At 40.4% G+C, this 19,726-nt stretch overlaps 2 protein-coding genes across 9 annotated transcripts; both read left to right on the forward strand.

The window, feature by feature from the left end:
• Positions 1–5,453: 5,453 nt before the first annotated feature.
• On the forward strand, positions 5,454–10,029 carry LOC125493640 (DNA ligase 1-like). 8 transcript variants are annotated; one of them, XM_057391866.1, is made up of 9 exons: positions 5,455–5,762; positions 5,926–6,110; positions 7,028–7,089; positions 7,472–7,543; positions 7,639–7,710; positions 7,817–7,873; positions 8,157–8,234; positions 8,426–8,503; positions 9,660–10,029. In XM_057391866.1, the coding sequence occupies exons 3-8, from the start codon at positions 7,069–7,071 to the stop codon at positions 8,501–8,503; spliced, it is 378 nt and encodes a 125-aa protein (XP_057247849.1). In that variant the 5' UTR covers positions 5,455–5,762; positions 5,926–6,110; positions 7,028–7,068; the 3' UTR covers positions 9,660–10,029. The 8 variants fall into 8 exon arrangements, with proteins under 8 accessions (XP_057247846.1, XP_057247847.1, XP_057247851.1 ...); XM_057391865.1 differs by having other exon boundaries at positions 9,664–10,029; XM_057391862.1 differs by having other exon boundaries at positions 5,456–5,762; positions 9,689–10,029.
• A 3,052-nt stretch (positions 10,030–13,081) lies between these two features.
• On the forward strand, positions 13,082–19,181 carry LOC130590214 (uncharacterized). The gene is given in 4 exon segments (XM_057392249.1): positions 13,082–13,364; positions 16,551–16,718; positions 17,635–18,089; positions 18,836–19,181. Coding segments are annotated over 3 exon segments (738 nt in total). The 3' UTR covers positions 17,922–18,089; positions 18,836–19,181.
• Positions 19,182–19,726: the final 545 nt, after the last annotated feature.

The following is a 19,726-nucleotide window of genomic DNA, read 5'->3' on the forward strand; positions in this document are numbered from 1 at the left end:
ATCTATGGCATCTTGTTAGTCTATCTATTCTCTCTGATTTTTTTATTTTTGGGTAGGACATTACCAGGAAGAGTTTCACGTTACTGACTCAAACACTACTGGACAGGTTCATCACAGTCGCGCCCTAGGGGGAGTCTGGATGGGCAAGCATTAGCTGAGATGCTGCGCAAACATAAGAGGGAGTCCTCTACTGACGCTGTGTCCCTGTCGTCAGCGTCGACAAAAAAGGACACAACGGTCGTCGTCCACTTGGACGACGAGCATGATGTCGCGTCTAAGACGCGCATAACTGATTTCCTGGCCCCTCCGGGCAAGAGCGGGCCTTCTTATACTGTGACCGTCCCAAATGACTTCATGTCGTTGGAGAGGTCCATATGGCCTGAGGCTGATAGGTTCCTTTTTCCCAGCGCAATTGAGGCTGATAGGTTCCTTTTTCCCAGCGCAATTGAAAGGTACGATGACTTATGTCTTCCTAATGACACGCATCCTCTCTTCTCTATGCAGTCCTCTCAACATCTCCTAATGGCGAAGAGGGAGATCTCATCTCTGCTGAAGGGTCATCTGACCATGAAATAGAGAATGGAGAAGGCGGAATCGGACGCGAAGTCCAAAGGCGCTGAAGTGGAGTCTTGCAAGAAGGCTATGGAGGACATGGGGGAAACTCTGAAGAAGAATGGAGAAGAGCTGGAAGAGATTAGGAAAAAGGCGACTAAGCTGGAAGAATCCTCGCGTCGGGAGATCGAGACTCTCCAGGCGAGCATTGACGCACAGAAGAATGAGCTAGATCTTCTTGAGGCTGAATTGACGACCAGGGTCAGGGCTAAGCTAATGTATCAGTTCTTAATGAAAAAGACGGCGTCGTGGATGCCACAAAAAGACATTGACCTGTTCCTCCAATATATGGGGTCAATGAAGGATATGATGGACGAGGAAGACCTGGCTGCGACGGCGGACTCTTCATCAAAAGTTGATGAGAACGCCCCGTCCTGTGCTGGCTTCATAGCGTCAGATGTGCCGCCTGACCCTGAAACTGAAAAGGAAGTTCCAGCGACTGTCTTGCCAGCTGTAGCGTCAATGGAGAAGGAAGCTGAAGAGGCCCTTGACGTTTAACTTTTAATCATTCTATATTACGCCCCTTTCACTTGAACTTTAATCAAACTCTGTTCTAGGTCACTCAAGGAAGTGACTGTTTGTATTGTACTTTTGGGTCACCCACGAGGGCGACCATAACTTTTTATCGTTTGAACTTTTGGGTCGCCTATGGGGGTGACCATTACTTTGCTGCTTTTGAATTTTAACAAAGTTAACCTTATGTTTTCACTTTGTGTCATATGCATGTGTCAGGCGCTTCTAAAGGATAGTCAGGCGCTTAGTAAGCCTGAAAGGTATATGAAATGTCGTAAGTATTTGTGGCTTTAAAATGATTGTGCCCCTGTTGTAGCGTCAACTGGGGTAATAGAGGAGCAAAAGACTTTATACGGTAGTAAAATGCAAGTCTGCCTGTTGTCTTGTAAAAATCGTCGGAATGTTACCAAGATGGACGGGAGCGACTTCCCTGAAATTCAACAATACCCAGTGAGAGAACACTATGGTCGCTAGCAACTAGCGACACAAATACAATAGTATTATCGTCTACTTCTTACATAATGAAGGAAAAACAAAACTTATTACTTAGCTTAAAAGAAGTATCGTTTAAGGTGTGTAGCGTTCCAGCTATGTGGCACGGAGTTTCCGTCACGTCGGACCAGTTGGTAGGCTCCATTGCCTACCACCTTACTAATTTGGTATGGTCCTTCCCATTTAGGCCCTAGCTTTCCAGTGTTAGCCTCTTGTGTGTTCTGAAATACTTTTCTTAGGACCCAATCACCTTCGACGAAGGACCTTGCTTGGACGTTCTTATTGAAACTCCTCGCGACCATTTGCTGCAAAGCCGCCATGCGTACCAATGCTGCGTCGCGTAACTCTTTAATGGTGTCTAAGTCGTTCACGAGCTCACCATAGTTCTGTCGTTCCGTCGCTAGACCACATCTCGCATTTGGGACGCTCACTTCTGAAGGCAGGACTGCCTCGCACCCATATACTAGTGAGAATGGTGTTTGTCTAGTCGCGGTGCGCGGTATCGTGCGATTATCCCATAAGATGGAAGGCAATGCCTCCGCCCATTTATCCTTCTTCGCTGTGAGTCGTTTCTTCAAGGAGTCAATGATCGTCTTATTACTGGACTCAGCCTGTCCATTGGCTTGCGGATATCTTGGTGTTGACGTTAACAACGTTATGCTCCATTCGTCACAGAAACGTCTTGTCTCATTGCTAATGAATTGCGACCCATTGTCGCATACTATCTCGGACGGGACACCAAACCTGCAAATAATATTAGTATATATAAAATAAATCACTTCCTTGTCGCGTACCTGTTGAAAAGAACCTGCTTCAATCCACTTAGAAAAGTAGTCATTTAGCGCCAACATAAAGACCTTCTGGCCTGGGGCTGGAGGTAACTTGCCGACTATGTCCATGCCCCATTTCATGAAAGGCCAAGGTGTTAGAGTAGGATGCAAAACTTCACAAGGTTTATGCGTCATACCTGTATGTCGTTGACAGCTATCGCACTTGGCGACATACCTTATTGCGTCTTTCTTCATTGTTGGCCAATAGTATCCCATGCGTAACACTCTATTGGATAAGCTGCGTCCTCCTGAATGATTTCCACAAGTGCCTTCATGCATGTCCTTCAGGACTTCCCCCACTGATCCTTTTCCAAACAACGCAGGTAGGGCTGCGGCAGATTTTTTGAACAATACTCCTTGAATGAGTATGTACGCGACGCTTTAAATCGAATTCTGCGTGCCTGTGCCTTATCTGTTGGAAGTACATCGTTAGCAAAAAAATCATAAAGCGGTTTTGTCAAACTGACACTTACCTCTTCGACGTAAGGGTCCCGCGCAGCCGCGAGGTTACCGACGTTACTAACGACTTCATGGTTGTCTTGAAGCCGTTCGACCGTCGTCGCGACAGCATCCCCAACATTCCTAGCGACAACAGGATTTGCCAGATGAACAATAGGGACGGAATTAAACAAAATTTCTCTTAAAGAAGATCCGAGATTGGCCAATGCATCTGCCTGCGTGTTCTGGTCCCTTGGTATCTGCAAAATGTCAAACGAATTAAACAATTTACTTTTACGCTGAGCTATTTCTAAGTACATGGCCATTTTAGAGTCTTTTGCCGCGAATTTGCCCTTCACTTGGCTGACTATCAGCAGTAAATCGCTGAAGACTTTAAGCTTTTGCTCCATGTCTTCTGCTAACGTCATTCCTGCTATGAGCGCCTCGTATTCGGCTTCGTTATTCGTCGCTCTAAATTCACAGCAAATGGCTCGTACTATCTTGCCCCCTTGTGGCGACTTTAGCACAATGCCAAGACCTGCACCACGAAAATTGAAGACCATCAACAAATAATATCCAAGAATGTCGTTTACTTGATTAATCTTGCGACTTCGTCGTCTGCAAGCTTTTCTACTCGGGCTAAATTCTGCCACAAAATCTGCCAAAGCTTGTGACTTGATAGCTGTTCTTGGATGAAACTGGATGTCGTACGCACTGAGTGCTGTTGCCCACTTGCTCATGCGTCCTGTCAATTCGGGTGTCGCAAGACAGACTTGACGGGATAGTTAGTCATAACGATAACATATGTGTTTCAAAATAGTGCCTAAGCTTTTTAACAGCTACGACTATGGCTAAAATGAGCTTCTCTAATGAAGAATACCTGGTCTCCGCGTCTAGCAGAGACTTACTGACATAGTAGATTGGTAGCTGCTGGCTTTCTGCTTCTCGCGTTAGGACGACACTGACGGACACGTTCCTTACCGCGTGATAGAGCTGCAACGTCTCTCTGATGCTTGGCTTCGATAGCAATGGCGGCGACGATAAGTAACTTTTGAGTTTTTGTAGCGCGTCTTCATGTTGTTGCGACCAGTTGAAGCCCTTATTCTTTCTTAGGACGTCATAAAATAGATGGCATTTTTTAGACGATCGGGATATGAAGCGATTCAGCGCGGCTACACGACCGGTCAACTTTTGCACCTCCTTGACGCTCCGTGGAGATTGAATGTTAATAATAGCTTTTATTTGATCCGGGCTGGCTTCAATTCCTCGTTGCGTAACGACATACCCTAAGAACTTTCCTGCAGACACTCCAAATGTGCACTTAGTGGGATTTAATTTCATGCCATACCTTCGCAGGACATCAAAAGCCTCTGACAAATGTTGGATGTGGTCGCCTGCTATCTTGGATTTGACGAGCATATCATCTATATATACTTCCATGGTGTCGCCGAGTTGGTCTTTAAACATTTGGTTGACCAATCGCTGATAGGTGGCACCTGCATTTTTCAAACCAAAAGGCATAACCTTATAACAATATATACCTTTATCAGTGACAAACGCGATCTTTTCCTGATCGTTCAGATGCATCAATATTTGGTTGTACCCCGAATATGCGTCCATGAACGTTAAGAGCTCGTGACCTGCCGTCGCGTCGACCATTGCATCTATATGAGGGAGAGGGAATGGATCCTTGGGACATGCTTTATTCAAGTATGTGAAGTCGATGCAGACTTACCACTTCCCGTTCTTTTTTCTGACCACCACGACATTGGCTAGCCAATCTGGATATTTTACCTCACGGATCTTTCCGGTGTCGATCAGCTTTTGAACCTCGTCATTGATGACTTGATTCCTTTCGGGCGCGAATTTGCGTCTTTTTTGCTTTACGGGCTTGTGACCGGGGTCGACGTTGAGTTTATGCGTGATGACGTCATGACTGATTCTTTTCATATCTTCATGGGACCAAGCAAAACAATCTTGGTTAGCTTTCAAGAAATCAACCAACTGACCTCGTATTTCTTGCGACAGCGTCGCTCCGATTTGAACGACATGATCGGGGACGGATGGATCGAGGATCACTTCATCCACGTCCTGCTCGCTGGGCGCGTCGGGCGCTGACCCGTCCTTTAATTGCTAGATGGACGCCTTTGGGGGCTTGAGCGATGATGAACTATAACATTCTCTCGCAGATTTCTGCTCGCCCTTTATTTCTTGAACGCCGCACTTAGTTGGAAACTTCAGCGACTGGTGATAGGTGGAGGGGACGGCCTTCATAGTATGTATCCATGGAGTGCCGAGAATGATCTTATACGCGGACGGGCAGTCCACAAAGTTGAATCTGCACTAGTGGAAAAAAAATGCTTTTGCTACTTATCAAATGCTTTGGTTGTCTAATTAACCCAAACATTTGTAAAAATTTTAATAAAAAAAATTCACAACTGCTTGTGTTGATTAGTCAAGACGGAGCATTTGATGTCAAATGCTCCGGTTGACTAATCAACACAAGTAGTTGTGAATAAATGCTCAACGCCTCTAGTCAATCAACCCGAGCATTTGGCTCTTTTTTTTTTTATTACTAATTAATTCCCCCTACTTCCCTCCCTTTTCTAATGAAATTACTGTTCCCCACCAGTATGTCGCCTTTCTGTTCTCTCCCTCCCTTCACTGGTTTCTCTTTCTCTCTCATCCTGTCTTCACTCTTCATCTCCTTCCATACTCCACTTCTGCCCTCCTTCTCTCCATTACCTTATTGTCACCTTGGTTTTCATGCTAAAATCCCTAATACGTTCGTAGAAGCTCTGAATTTGGATGGATCCCCATTTCTATGGTTTCCAGTTCAATTTTCACTTGCATTTCACCCATTCTTCACAAAAACCAGTAAGTGGCTCGATTTATTTTTCGCTTTCTGATTTATTTTGTTCTAAAACTTGAACCCTAGAAATCGAAAGAAGATTTATTTCTCCCTTTCACGAGTTCGTCTCTCTGTCTCATCACGCCCCTGAATTTTTTTTCTCACTTCAGATCTTGATGTCTTTTCTAGATGGTCTAATTACTAGTTCTTAACGCCGTTCTTCAGCACCGCCGTAGGAGGCGGCGGCGATGGTCGTTCTTCAGCGTCGTTCTCTCTCTCATCCGTTTTGTGTAAGGATATAAGCCCGTCATTGCTGCGTTGCCAAAGCTCGCCAGAGTTTATGCCTTCTCCATATCCTCGTACCGTTCATTCAGGTTTCTGATTTTTTTAGTTGAGTGTCAACTTTGCTCACCTAACTATGTAATTTAATTAATGTTGTCTCGAGGAACTCATTTTACGTTTTTTTATTAGATTCGTTATCTGTTGATTCTTTTGATTTTTTTAATTTTTTTTGTTGTTGCTCTTCTTCGATTTTCTTTTTGTGAATTTTGTAAACCCTAACTTCTAACTTTATGGTTTCTTTGGCTGGATTCAGTTTGAACTGAATTTTCGCATATATCTTGGTTCATAATTGCGGAATTAGTTGTAACCACATTATCGATCTCTTTGAGTCTTTAACTTCGTTACTTTCTGGGTTTTCTTTTGTTTGAAGTTCGCAGGACGAGCATTAGATCTTTTGCTGTAGGTTTTTTTTTTCCTATCGGTTGATTGTTAATTTTGAGTTTGGTACTGTGACTCTGCTTGTCTGCTCGAATTGCTTGAATGCTACCAACCATCATCCTGGATGGTTTCCTTGTAGATTTAAGTAATTACTTCTACTGAAACTATTCTTGATATACTGGATTATAGTTGTCTTTACTAAGCCCATTTCTGCTACCTGAAAGATAAAATGGAGCATATGAAGTAGTTTATCTCTTTAGACATGTTCTTAAAAATAGCTGAAAACAGTTAAGGTAGCTTAAATGAGCTGAAATAAAAAGTTCCATGGAGTCGAGTTTATAAGTGTAGTTAGTCAAAATGGTTACTACAAAGTTTTAACATAACATAAATAACCAGGAGAGGAATTGGATAGAGTGTAATTTAGCTAGCAATTGAATCTGCATCAAAGTTTATTATTCTCTTTTTCCTCTCTCCTCTCCTCTCTCGGCTATCCATCTGTATTTCTCCTTGTTTCTACTCCCCTTTGTCCTCATCTTTTTTAAAATATTATGTTTGTATATATTTTTGGCAGTGTTGGGGACTCTCTAGATCAGGTGCCTATTGGAGCATTCCATGGTCGTGGGAAACGAACAGGTAGAGAATGCATTCTATTTTCCCGCTCTGCTTATTGTCATATCAAGTATACCAATGAGATATCCCCTGCTTTGTATACATTTCCTCCAGGCTTTAGTCATATACTCATATTTTACTTGTTTTGCGGAACATATGTCCCTAGGTGTGAGTCTCAGCTAAATGACTCCACTAATTTTATTCGATTAGTAAAGTGGATGAATTTAATCTACAGCGTCATTGTACGTTTATGTATCCTTCTTGTTGGGTGTTTCCTATCTGGAGGATATCATTTTGTAATGACCATATTTGCATATTTAGTTACTTTCAAAAAATTATTGCAAATCCATGCTTATTTCTGCCTAGTGCCTAGGCCTGGGCCATCTTATCAAAATTTAATTTGCAGGTGTTTATGGTGCTTTTCTCCTTGCTTGTTATGACAGTAACAATGAAGACTTCCAGACAATATGCAAAATCGGTTATGGCTTTATGTTGATTTGTGGCTACTCTATGTTGTCTTTGTGTATTGCTTTTTCATCATGTATGTATTCGCTGGACATTCTTCTGTCACAGGTACTGGTTTCTCTGAGGTGGTGCAAAGAACGTTCTTCCAGTCTTTGTTCTAAAGTGATTCCCAATCCAAAGGTCCTCATTTGTCTCTTTATTACTTCCTGTTCTATGTCTTCTAGAATTTCCTAATCGAGAGTACTTGGAATTATACATATTAATTTTATGAATTTAATGTGCTCAGTCATACTATCGATATGGAGATACCATTAAACCAGATGTCTGGTTTGAGCCCTCTAAGGTAAATTTTTGAACATTGCGTCCGTCCAATTAATTTTTTTCCCTCAACTGTAGATCCATTTTCTAGTAGCCCGCATTGAATGATACTTTTATCATTTTATATACAAAGATGATTGCATTATTGTGATTAATAAGAACTGCTAGTCCCTAGTACCTCCTGTGTGAGCATATTTCTTAGTTATGAATAAACTGTTGCATATACAATCCTAGACATATGTCAAATCTTCCGCTAGCTGATTTGTACTAGAAGGTGGTTGGTAATGAGCATAGTTTGTTCTCTGCAGGTGTGGGAGGTCAAAGCAGCTGGTGAGCATATTAGTCCTGTTCACCGAGCTGCAGTTGGTGAAGTAGATTCTGACAAGGTTTGCATTTTTGGTATTTCATATTATATGTGTCATCTTCTTCCTCGTCTCTGTTGCATGTTTTGGCAGTAAAACGCTTATTATACCGCTTCCACTTTGTTCAATATCCAGTCAGTCCATGAGTTCCAGTTTGACTACATTTTCCAATCCTAATTTCTGTGAGCACTTCTCGTTTTAATTTCATCCTTCAGGGAATTTCACTTCGGTTTCCACGTTTGCTTCGTATTAGAGAGGACAAAGCTCCAGAGGATGCCACATCGTCTGATTAGGTGAACTACTCGATCTTCGTTAGTTTGTTCTAGTTGAGTTTTCAGTTTTCAGGATATACTCCCTCCAATTTTTTATTAATTTACTCACTTCTTTGGTACAAAGTTTTAGAAGAAATATGTATGTGGGTCTTGAAAGGGGAAGAGAGTATTAATTTATTGCATATTGCATTGATGTTAATGTTGTGAGCCAAGAGAAGTAGAGTGAGAAGGTGAAGATAATATAAAAGTTGGTAAGACAATTCCAAAAATAGAAAAAAGAAGTGGGTAAACTAAACCAAAGAGAGTATATATTATAAATATGACCTATCAATCTGTTTGTTCGTGGGTAAAAATGGTGGTGGTAATGATTATCTATATCATTTTGTAAAGTAAGTACGTTGTCAATACCCATGGTAATGAAAATTATACATAGACACATGTTTTTCTTTGTATATATATTCATTACCACTCAATCAGACTTCTAAAGTGGTTTTGGATGGTCATAGAATTACCATGGTCCATAGACGTTGGTATGAGACTTTGTTCACAAGGTTCTTAAATGTTATCCCACCCAATAATTACACTGTTGTTGCTCTCGAAGCTTTCCTTGGAGTAAGTTGTCTTATGTTTAGAAGATTATATCCCTCTCGTCAATAAATATTTGTCTACATTCCATATAAGACCGTCCAAAACAGTAGGCCACTTTTAAAATGTATCAAGTTGAATTTTGAATTCTTAATCTTACCCTTAAAGATACCCCTTTACTCTAAAATCAATGGAATACTACTACAATAGTATGGTGGAGGTTTAAAAATTCAAAAGGTGAAGGATGATTGTGGTATAAATTCAAAGAAATACTATACAGTATGGTGGAGATTTAAGAATTGAAAGGTGAAGGATGATTGTTGTATTTATTTGGGACAGAGGGGAATTAGTTTTCACTTATTTTTAATATTACAACTTCGTTATGTTTACCTTTCATATAAAAGTGTTAGAAATGGAGAAATTATCAAGTGAATATAACTTAAAACAGGATATGATGAGGAGGTAATTATAACTCTGCCCATAATATTGCTGGTTTGCTGTCACATGCTACTAGTGTCTAGTTATTTCCTCTGTTTCTGTCACCCCTGAGGAAGATTCCAAAATATTGAAATTAACATGTTCGCACTGCAAGATAGCAATTTGCATTTCTTTGATGTCTAGGAATGCCGGTGCTATGAAAATGAAGAACTGCATATGAGGAAACAAACTATGTAAAACTGCCGTCATTTTTCTAAGTCTCGTGGCTGGGTGGTTTGCGGAATTGTTGGGCATGAGAAAGGCAAGAAACATATTGAAATGGGTGAAGCTTGTGTTAGGATGCAAAATAAACTGTTGATTTCATATATTTGTAGCATGCGACATTGTTATAACTTATAAGTATATGTCTAGCATGGGACACTGTTAATTTACTATTGATTTCATATATTTGTAGCCAATTTATGTAATTTATTGCTGGAATATATATGTAAGCTATAATGTATGGCAGAAGGTGCCTGCTTTAACCCGTGCATAATTTTTGTTTTAATAAAATTGTGCAAATGCTCCGGTTGTGCGCTTAAACCGGAGCATTTGTTTCCACAAATGCTCCGGTTTTTCCCTATAAACCGGAGCATTTGTTCTATTTTAGGCGTGTAAAATACATCAAATGCTCCGGTTTTCATGACAACCGGAGCATTTGATAAACTAAATGCTCCGATTTTCAATCGGAGCATTTGTGTAATTTTTAAATGCTCGTATGACGTCTGCTACGCGTCCAATACGGATCATTTGTGGGCTTTTTAACCGGAACATTTGAGTATTTTTCCACTAGTGCTAGTCGGCAGATTGACGCCTTTGGCTAGCGTTGGGCCTCTCCACTGAATCCTACCAAAACAGTAGATTTTTTAGTAATATCTTCATCGCACAAACCCATACCTTCGAGGGTGCTTTTGAATATAATGTTGGCTGAGCTGCCCCCATCGACTAGCACCCGCTTCAACAAGCAATTACTGACAGTCAGGGATATAACTTGTCCATCGTGATGTTCTACGTCGCAGACGTCGTCGTCATCAAAGGTTATTGCCATTGCTTCGAGCTTGCATTTTTCCACTGACCTGCAAGATTTAAAAACGGCGGACGAGGGAGTGCCCTCTCTTGCTAGCCTTTTGGCTGCGGAATACGTTAGTCCACATACATCAGACCCACCAGAAATAACATTGATTACCTTTACGTGCGTGGGCGACGCAGGAGGGTCAGACTGCGCGGTATTTCTCCCGAAGGACGCTTTACCTTTGTCACTTAAGAGGTCTTTAAGGTGCCCCTTATTAAGCATGAACACAACCTCCCGTCGCAGCGCAATGCATTCTTCCGTCTTATGGCCATGGTCATGATGGAACTGACACCACCTTGTTTGATCTTTTTGCGCTTCCGGTCGGTCGCTCTTCTTTGGCGAACGGACGGGTGCTCCGATTTTGGACAAGGCATTTACGACACCTCCGACATCGATAGAAAATCCATAAGATCAGCCTAGATCTGGGAAGGTTGACGACTCCCTCCTTGCGTCACTACCTGCATTCCCGACGACGTCAATAACATTATTTACCTGATTTGAGCGACCATATGGGTGGCTTCGCCAATTATTCTTCTTGGGGACGAAAGCCTTCCGGTCAGCAGGGGTCTCTGGTGCACGTCGTGTTGATATAATAGTGTTAAGGATGGCATCGTCCTCCTCCAGTCTCATATGCGCTAGTGCTCGCGACTTGACTTCCTCGAACGTCTGGCAAGGATACTTTGTTAGACGGTTGTACAGCTTTGATCGCAAGATTAATCCTTTCCTGAAACATTCAATAGCAGTCTTAGTATCAAGATCTTTAATGCTAATCATTTCTTTATTAAAGCGATTATAATAATCGCGAACAGATTCTTTAGGCCCTTGGACGACGCCATATAGGTCGCTCGTCTGCTTTTCCAGGCTACGACTGCCTTCAAACTTCTCATATAACTTATTGACTAGGGTTGAAAAATTGCCAATGCTCCCTGGCCTGAGGGATCCGAGCGGGACCGGTGAGCGTGGCTCCAAAAGACTTGCATATGCAGGCCTCTACCAAATGCCAAGGAATTGACACTTGCCACATCCGCTGCTTGTATTGGGCGACATGCTCGCCTGGATCGGTCGAACCATCATAATTAGCAGCGAAGGTAGGCAGATCGAGCTTTTTGGGAAAGCATAGCCCTCGCGATCCTTTCGACGAATGGTGACTCTACATAACCATCTGGATGCCCCACGATGCCTAGCGTCGGAGGCCCGGGGAGCTGGGACATGAGCTTCATTAATTAAGCGCTTATTCTGCTTTTCGATCTGGACCATGCGCTTTGCCATAAGATTCGCTTCTCCTTCGCCTTAGTCGTTCTCTTCATTGTTTAAGGGCTCTTCATCCTTGGGCTCTTCGTCATTTTCAGACTCCTCACTATCTGACTCAGAAAGGTTCCCCATGAAAGGGATGTCGTTCAGATTAGCGCGACGTCGGACCTTCGAAGCTTTGGACGACGCTAACTCTTCCTGCATTTTTTGGATTCTCTCCTGCGACGTCGTGAAGTCGGTAGCTAGCCGCTCATTGGCTTGCTTCAGCATCTCTGCTCTCATCTGTTCATATTGTCTCTGCATTTCCTCGAGGTTAGGTGTTTCTCCCATTTGATGGATTTTGAACAGTAGATGGTCTGGTTATGCCCAACGGTGGGTGCCCAATTGTTTATGCTAAAATTTATCGCTTGCGACGAAATTAAAGTTTGGGACGATTTAACCAGATTATGCTTATGACAATGCAATAAACGAATGCAATGGGGATCAAAGGGGATGAACACACAAAAATGGTGACGCGGAAAACCCCAATGAAGATGGGTAAAAACCGCGGGTGGATGGAGATCCACCAATCTACTATGGTTCACTGTCTCTCTTAGAGGGAGGAATATTATAGCTTCTTGGTACAAAGTAAGATGGAAGAGAGTGAGCCAAACTATGAAGAAGCACACGACATAGGGGATATGACTAGTGAAGAGTTCTGGAACAATCAAGCCAAGTGTAGTCCAGAAGAAGCGCATGAAGTGTTGGTGGTAGGAAGATCCTTGTTGGCCGAATTACAAGATGAACAAGGAGATGAGCAAAGGCAGAGTCTTTTTCTTTCGACTTGTTTAATAAAAGATCAAGCTTGTTCCTTTATCATTGATAGTGGATCATGTACCAATGCTTGTTCTCTAACTATGGTGGATAAGCTGAAATTACCTACAAGAAAACACCCTAACTCTTATAAACTTAGCTGGTTGAATGATGAAGGTGGCGTGTGGGTAAGAAAGCAAGCTTTGGTTAACTTCAAGGTGGGTGAATATCATGATGAGTTATGGTGTGATGCTATTCCTATGACAGCATGTTCATTAACTTGGAAGACCATGGCAAAGTGATAGGTTTGTACTTCATAATGGTAAGACTAATGAGTACTCGGTTCTTATGGGTACTAGGCGCTTCCTACTTGAACCTTTGCCTCTAAAGAAACATGCTGCCATGCAAGAAAGGAGAAAGGGATGCGAGAAGGAGCTCATGTGTGTGTGAGTTCGTGTCATAGGGAAGTCTTGAAAACCGCAAGCAACAAGAAGGAGGGTAGACAACAAGTACTACAACTACGTCAAGGCTCTAAGTTGGATTTAGGAGACAAGGTGTGGTTGTCCCTTGCAGCTCAGAGACTCCATGTGAATCACAAGAATGGAGAACCTATGGATGAAGGACCATTTGAAATTGTTGAGAAAGTAGGCTATGAAACATTCAAGGTGTTGCTAGGAGGTGGCATATGTGCAACATTTCCTTCATGTGACTTGGTACCATGCTTTCCAGATTAAAACTTGAGACAAGCTTTTTTCTACAGGGGGAGTATGATATGAAATAGAAGTAGTAATTATGTAGAGTTCTAGTTCTGTTAGAATTCTATCTAATTTAAGGTTTTATTTAATTAAGTGTTTAAGTGATAAAGGAATCCTATTATAAGTAGGATTCTAATTCCTTATCATTGAGTCTTAATAATTATCTATATTAGGAGTGTGATTATGTTAGGCGTGTGATAATTAGGTTTAGGCGTGTGATTATGTTATTTATCTTTTATCTTTAAGCTTTACTAGTCCTAGTAGGTTTAGGAAATCTTGTAGTATAAATAGGCTATTTCGGCCATCTTAATAAAGTTGTTGTTGTTTTTGAGTTTAACCTATTCCTTGTGGAATTAAAGTTTTAGGAGTGAATCCAAGTTTAAGTAGTGAATGCAAACCCAGTTATTATCACCCTTGGTTAGGAGTTGATAATTTCATATCTTGAATTTCATGTGTGTGACGCATAGGGAGTTCGAACCTAAGTCTTGAATTAACATTCAAGATTCACTTTCTTGGTTAAAGAATCAATCAAGAAACAAAAAAAAAATACATTATTTCATTCAAGATTCATTAAAGAAACCATAAAGAACCTATCCTTAAATCAAGAACTTGTATATAGCCTTCAATTTCACATCAACTAGTGGAAAAAACTGCTTTTGCTACTTATCAAATGCTCCGGTTGACTAATCAACCCGAGCGTTTGTGAATTTTTTAAATTAAAATTTTCACAAATGCTTGGGTTGATCAGTCAACCCGAGCATTTGATATCAAATGCTCGGGTGGATTAGTCAACCCGAGCATTTGGACCCTCTCAATATTCATGAAACCTCACATTGAATGCGCTAAAAAAATTTTCCTCTCTCCTCATCAGGCATTCTCTCTCTCCCAAGTCCCCTGACTCTCTCAATTGGATCCTCTCTTAATTGAAACCTCCATCGTCCTCCCTCCGACAACCCTCCTTCCCAAGTCCCCCTCTCTCTCAAGTCCGCCGCAATTCAATTCTAGGGTTGCATGACAAGGCGTCGATCTATTGCTCCTTTAGGTTTGATTTTCTCTTAATTTCTAGGTTTTTTTGAAGTACTCGATCAAATCAATTCTAGAGTTTAATCTAATGGACCAATCGAAGAGAGAGAGCATTGGCCCGAATAAATCGAAGCATGAAAACGTAGATCCGAGAAGAAAATCAAGAGCACGAAGCATGACACCTTAGATTTGAAAAGAAATCAAGACCAGTAAAAGGCCGATAAAGAAAGGGAAAAGGAGAAGAAGAGACTCTGAATTAGTTGAACCTGTTGTTCATTTGAAGCTTAAAAAGCTTTAATTAATGGATGAGAGGCGGATGAAGAAGATGAAGCGCATAACCCTAATTCACTTTCGAATTTTCGTTTTTCTACAGTCGTTGAAATATATTTCGTTTTTTTAATGGGTGACCTTTGGTATGGCTATGAATGGTTGTGATTTGGTCGCTCGTACGCGAATTGGCCAGGTTTGTTTTCATTGTTGTTCATTAGTTCAGTGATTGATTTTACGTTTGTTTGCGAAATTTAGTTTCTTTTTTTCTTTACGAAGTTAATAGGATTAATTTTGGTTGAATGATACTAACTTAGGGTTCAGTTTTTTTAGAACTTCTGGGACTACATATGCAAACATTTTCAGCGAGTAGGTGGCTGTTTGTCTGTTGGCAGAGATGCTCGATAGAGCTTGCAGATTACAGCAACATTGTAGATTCATGAGTGTTCTTGGTCTAACAACCCGTGGACTTTTTTCCTGCAGGTTATAAATTTTGAGATGCCTCAAAGTGTTGCTGGATATGTGCATCGAATTGGACGGACATGAAGAGCTTTTGATACCGGTGCATCTGTTTCTCTTGTAAGTCCGCCAGTTAGTACTACCTTTTTTTTTTGGACTATTTTGAAATATTGCACAAGCAACGTTTTTTTAGGGTCTCATACCACATTGAGGAGTGCATTCAGGTAGTTCAGCAGCATTGAGAGAGTTAATTCTTGTAACTATGCCATTTTTTTTGTGTAGCATGAATTTCTTATTTACTAAGCTTTCGGGGAATGATATGAAAGATATACAAAATGTATTCTAGAAGCAAGATGGATCTGTTTGAAAATCTTAAGCAACTGTTTGTGATATTCGAAAGAGTAATGAACTGTGTGTCATATCAGTTTCCAAAAAGTTGTCTTGATCATAGCTCACATGTTAATTGCATAACAGTTCTGGTGTTGATTTGTGACCTGCAGTTCTGGAGTGTGTATCGTGATAGTATGCATGTGGTTTAAAGGTGTTATGAATTTTACTCTCTGTGCCCTTGTTTTTCAAGGTTTTGGGATGTAGGTTATCCATAATTGTATGATAGTAGGTTAAGAGCAATACAACAGAGTAACTACCTCCGTTATGTGGTTCATCGTGATTAATCTTTTAAAGATCAATTATGCTAAGAGACATCATAGTAAATAACATTTCCTTTTCTTATTTGCTAAGTTTGACAATTCTCAGGAAATGAACTAAGTGTTTTTGAGATACTTTGTATTAATCAGTATTCAGTGCTGAGTCATTCTATATTTAACAGGAAATTGAAGAATGCTGTTGTAATTGTTTGTCATTTTGTTCAGTTTTATTATCATTATTTTCTGTCTCTATTGATTCAGTTCGATATAGAGAACTTTCACGTGACTCATTACATTTCTGCTGCCACATTTGATTCTGCTTAGAGTCCTGGTTTTCCTTATATATCTGATTCAGAAGCTCTTCGTATTGATTTTCAACAATTTGGGTGTAGAACTGGCTATAGATGATGTTGCCTTCTAGAAACTAAGCAACAATGCTGACAATTTAGAACTGAGTGAGACTCCTGATAACCTGAATTAAACCAGTTCTTATTGGTTCTCAACTGTTCTATGGGCAGTAGATAACTTGTTACAATGAATCTGAGTAATGAATCCTACCTCAGCTTGCCAAATAGAACTCAAAATATTTATAACTAATTAAAATTTGGTTAAGGTCGACCAGACATTCATTATTTGACTTGAAACCAACTTGATGTGGTTAATTGATTTATTAGGTCGACATAGCATAATGCATTTGTAGTGGGACCCTTTTCACATTTCTTTTCTTGTAATTTTGGCAGGTGTGAAGTGGGTTATCAAAGCTGATAAGTATAATAAGATCAAATTCTGTTGCATTCAGTCTAAAATTGCAGAACCATACATGGACATTTGTGATGTAAAGAGGGAGGATGTACTTCGTCGCTTTATATTCATTGAAGGTCTGGGTCAATACCATCAAGCTTCCACAGGTTAAGACCCTCCTTATCCTGTTACCAATATATATGGGGTTGATTTTCTCAGAAGTTACTGTGTTAGTTCCTTTTTCGTCTCTTTACTTGCCTATATTATTGTGTTAAGCCTTTTTGTATTTCTTGTTGTATTATTAGGTTGTGTTCCACCTTGTTCCAATCTCACAACTTTTCCTGTAGCTTGTCTATCGCTCTATCGTACAAAGGTGTGCTCCTAGGCTGATAACATGAACATCACGCTTTCGAAACTTGGAAACCTCTTCTTCATGTGGCCTTAGCTGCAAGATTGATCATTTGACCCTTAGTTATTGTGATTGTTAACAAGTCATCTTTTTATCCTTCCATATTCGTTGTGCCAAATTCTTCCTTGTAAGCATTCCCATTGTTAGCAGTTGAAGCTAATGAGTCGACCAGTAGAACATTTGTGATCATTTGTTGCCTATTCAAACTGTTTTGTCCAGTTGTGGCTTATTGTGTAAAGTTGCTGATTATCTATCAAATATCCTATCCTTGGCCAAATCACTTATGTACATAGAGAGGTGAATGCCCATGGCTTGTCGCCTTGTAGTTTGTTCTAGGCATTTGGCATACTGCATTAGTAGACGTTGTCTATGTGAAATAGAGGAGGTTACCCTATGAGGTGAACTACTATGTCCGAAATCAACTCTCCTATACAAGTAGTGGATGTAGAAGCGAAGTCTTCTGGTGCTACCAGAATGTTAGGTTTTTGTGATTGGAATTGTGGTCATTATAATTCCTTTGACGTGTGAGACGGACAATATGGGGATCTTCTGCAGTTGATTGTGTGAAGTCCTTTTTGTATTATTTCTAGTGTCTGTGCTTATTTTTATTTGCTACTGTTCTAGATTTATAATGTCAATAGTTGCTCTAACATTAGAGTTTGAATATTTTGCAGATGCATTGAAAGTTCTGTCATATTTGTCATTCCCCTATTCAGCTTTAAGCTCTCTCTTGATAATTCCTACTCCAGTGAGGGATGCTGTCTATGATTTTGTTGCTAAACGGCGCTACAAGTGACGCGGAAAAGAAGACGAATGTCTTGTTTTGAAGGAGCCAGAGTTACTTGAGCGGTTCATTGACAGGGAAGACTTCTGGAGCAAAGCCAGTCTGATGGCTAATAAAATTTTACACCATCTCCGCACCTTTATCGAGGCCTTTCTTCATCTTCTGTACTCCTGCTGAAGTTTAATGAGATGGCAGACTTCATAAATGTTATAATTATGTGTTGAATTCTAGGTTGTTTCAGCAGCATTTAATATCAGCAGATTGCAGCCATGGGGTCAGAAGGTAGTAAAGCATGGGTCTCAATGAAGGGTTCTATTGTTTTCTCCTTGTCCTCCATCGTCTTAGGTAAGCCCTCAACCAATTAATCTGCAGTTTTTTTTGTATTGTTATTTTTTTTTTTTTTGGGTTTTTAATGTTTTACTTCAATCATGAAGTTTGGTTACTTATTCTTTTTTGGCGATTTATGTGTATGTGGATGTTTTTGTAGTTTACATTAGCTATTATTTCCTGTACTTATAGCTTGTTTTGCTCATATATCATAAAACGTTGATACTTCTTTTTTACTCTGGGTTGATGGATTTTTCAGATATTAGTTTGCTTAATCAAGAATTATCTATTGATTAAAAAAGGAAATAAATTGGGAAGTATTTTAGCAATAAAAATTTGGAAAATTATGATCTTTAAAGAGATATCATGCTTGGGTTTATCTTAGAGGTGATCATGGGCCGGGCCGAGCCGCGGCCAAAAAAATTTGCCCATTGACCGGGCCGGGCCTAAATTGCGGGCCGAATTTTTGTGTCCAAAGCCCGCTATTTCGGGCCTAAATTAGCGGTCTTTTGCGGGCCAAAACGGGCCGGGCCAAAAAATAGACTAAAAAGTCGTTTTTGGCTTGCCCAAAGGCCGCCTAAAGCAAAAAAAAATACGACCGGGCTGGGCCTGGCCCGACCCGCGGCCCGAAAAATTCAGCCCAAAACCCGGCCCAAAAACGGGCCGGGCCAAAATGATCACCTCTAGTTTATCTGATTTTATATTTTATGTCTTTAGATAGTTGTTAATGTTAAATTTGATTATAACCCTTTTCTCTTTTTCAGATTTCTGCATTCTCAGACACCAACAACCGCTTGTATCTGTACAAAATTCTCATTGGAGTGTCTCTGATTTGCTTCACTTACTTCATTGGAAATCTTCTTATGAGATCTGCATGTTATGGAAATCGAGTTAGTTTTTGTTTTGTTTACTTGAGATTGATATTAGTTATGGTTTCTTCACGAGAAAGCAGATAATTTTTATGCTGTGTTTTTGCTTTAGGCTTCTTCTTTGAGAATGTATCAAAGGTTTATATGAATGTGTCTATATCTGTGGAGTTCTGTTGCATAGATAGAAATAGATTAACAATTATCTTTTACATATAAATTACGTAATATTTGTGTTTTGATATGTTGTGCTTGTCAGCTAGCTCATTTTCCATCTGATATTTGCTTATTAAACTGTGGGGGTGGGGGGGGGGTGTGAAAAGATATTTTTAGAACTTCATTTTGTAGATTCACATTCTTGCTATAGTTGTCTTTGCTTCAAATTTTGTCTGTCTTCTGTATCTTATCAGAAACGGCTCTTTGCCATTTTGTTAAGCAGGTGTTCTGAATTACGTCTTATGTGATTAAGAGATACATATAACTTTTTACCATTCTGTTAAGCAGGTGTTCTGAATTACGTCTTATGTCATATCTGGTTTGCAACTGCTGTTGATTTGCTGAGCTCACATGTGCTAGGATAGTACGAGTTTTGCAGACCTGTTACTCGTGTTGCTGGCCAGCACGGGTAGCAGGTCTGAATTTTTTTTTTATGAGAAAAGCTCAAATGCTCCGGTTGTTAAGGAAAAACCGGAGCATTTGTTATAACAAATGCTCCGGTTTTTCCTTAACAACCGGAGCATTTGTAAAATGCTCAAATGCTCGTATGACATTTGCTACGCGTTAAATACG

This window comes from Beta vulgaris, chromosome 9 (genome assembly GCF_026745355.1).
Source record: "Beta vulgaris subsp. vulgaris cultivar EL10 chromosome 9, EL10.2, whole genome shotgun sequence".
Classification (NCBI taxonomy): Eukaryota; Viridiplantae; Streptophyta; class Magnoliopsida; order Caryophyllales; family Amaranthaceae; genus Beta; species Beta vulgaris.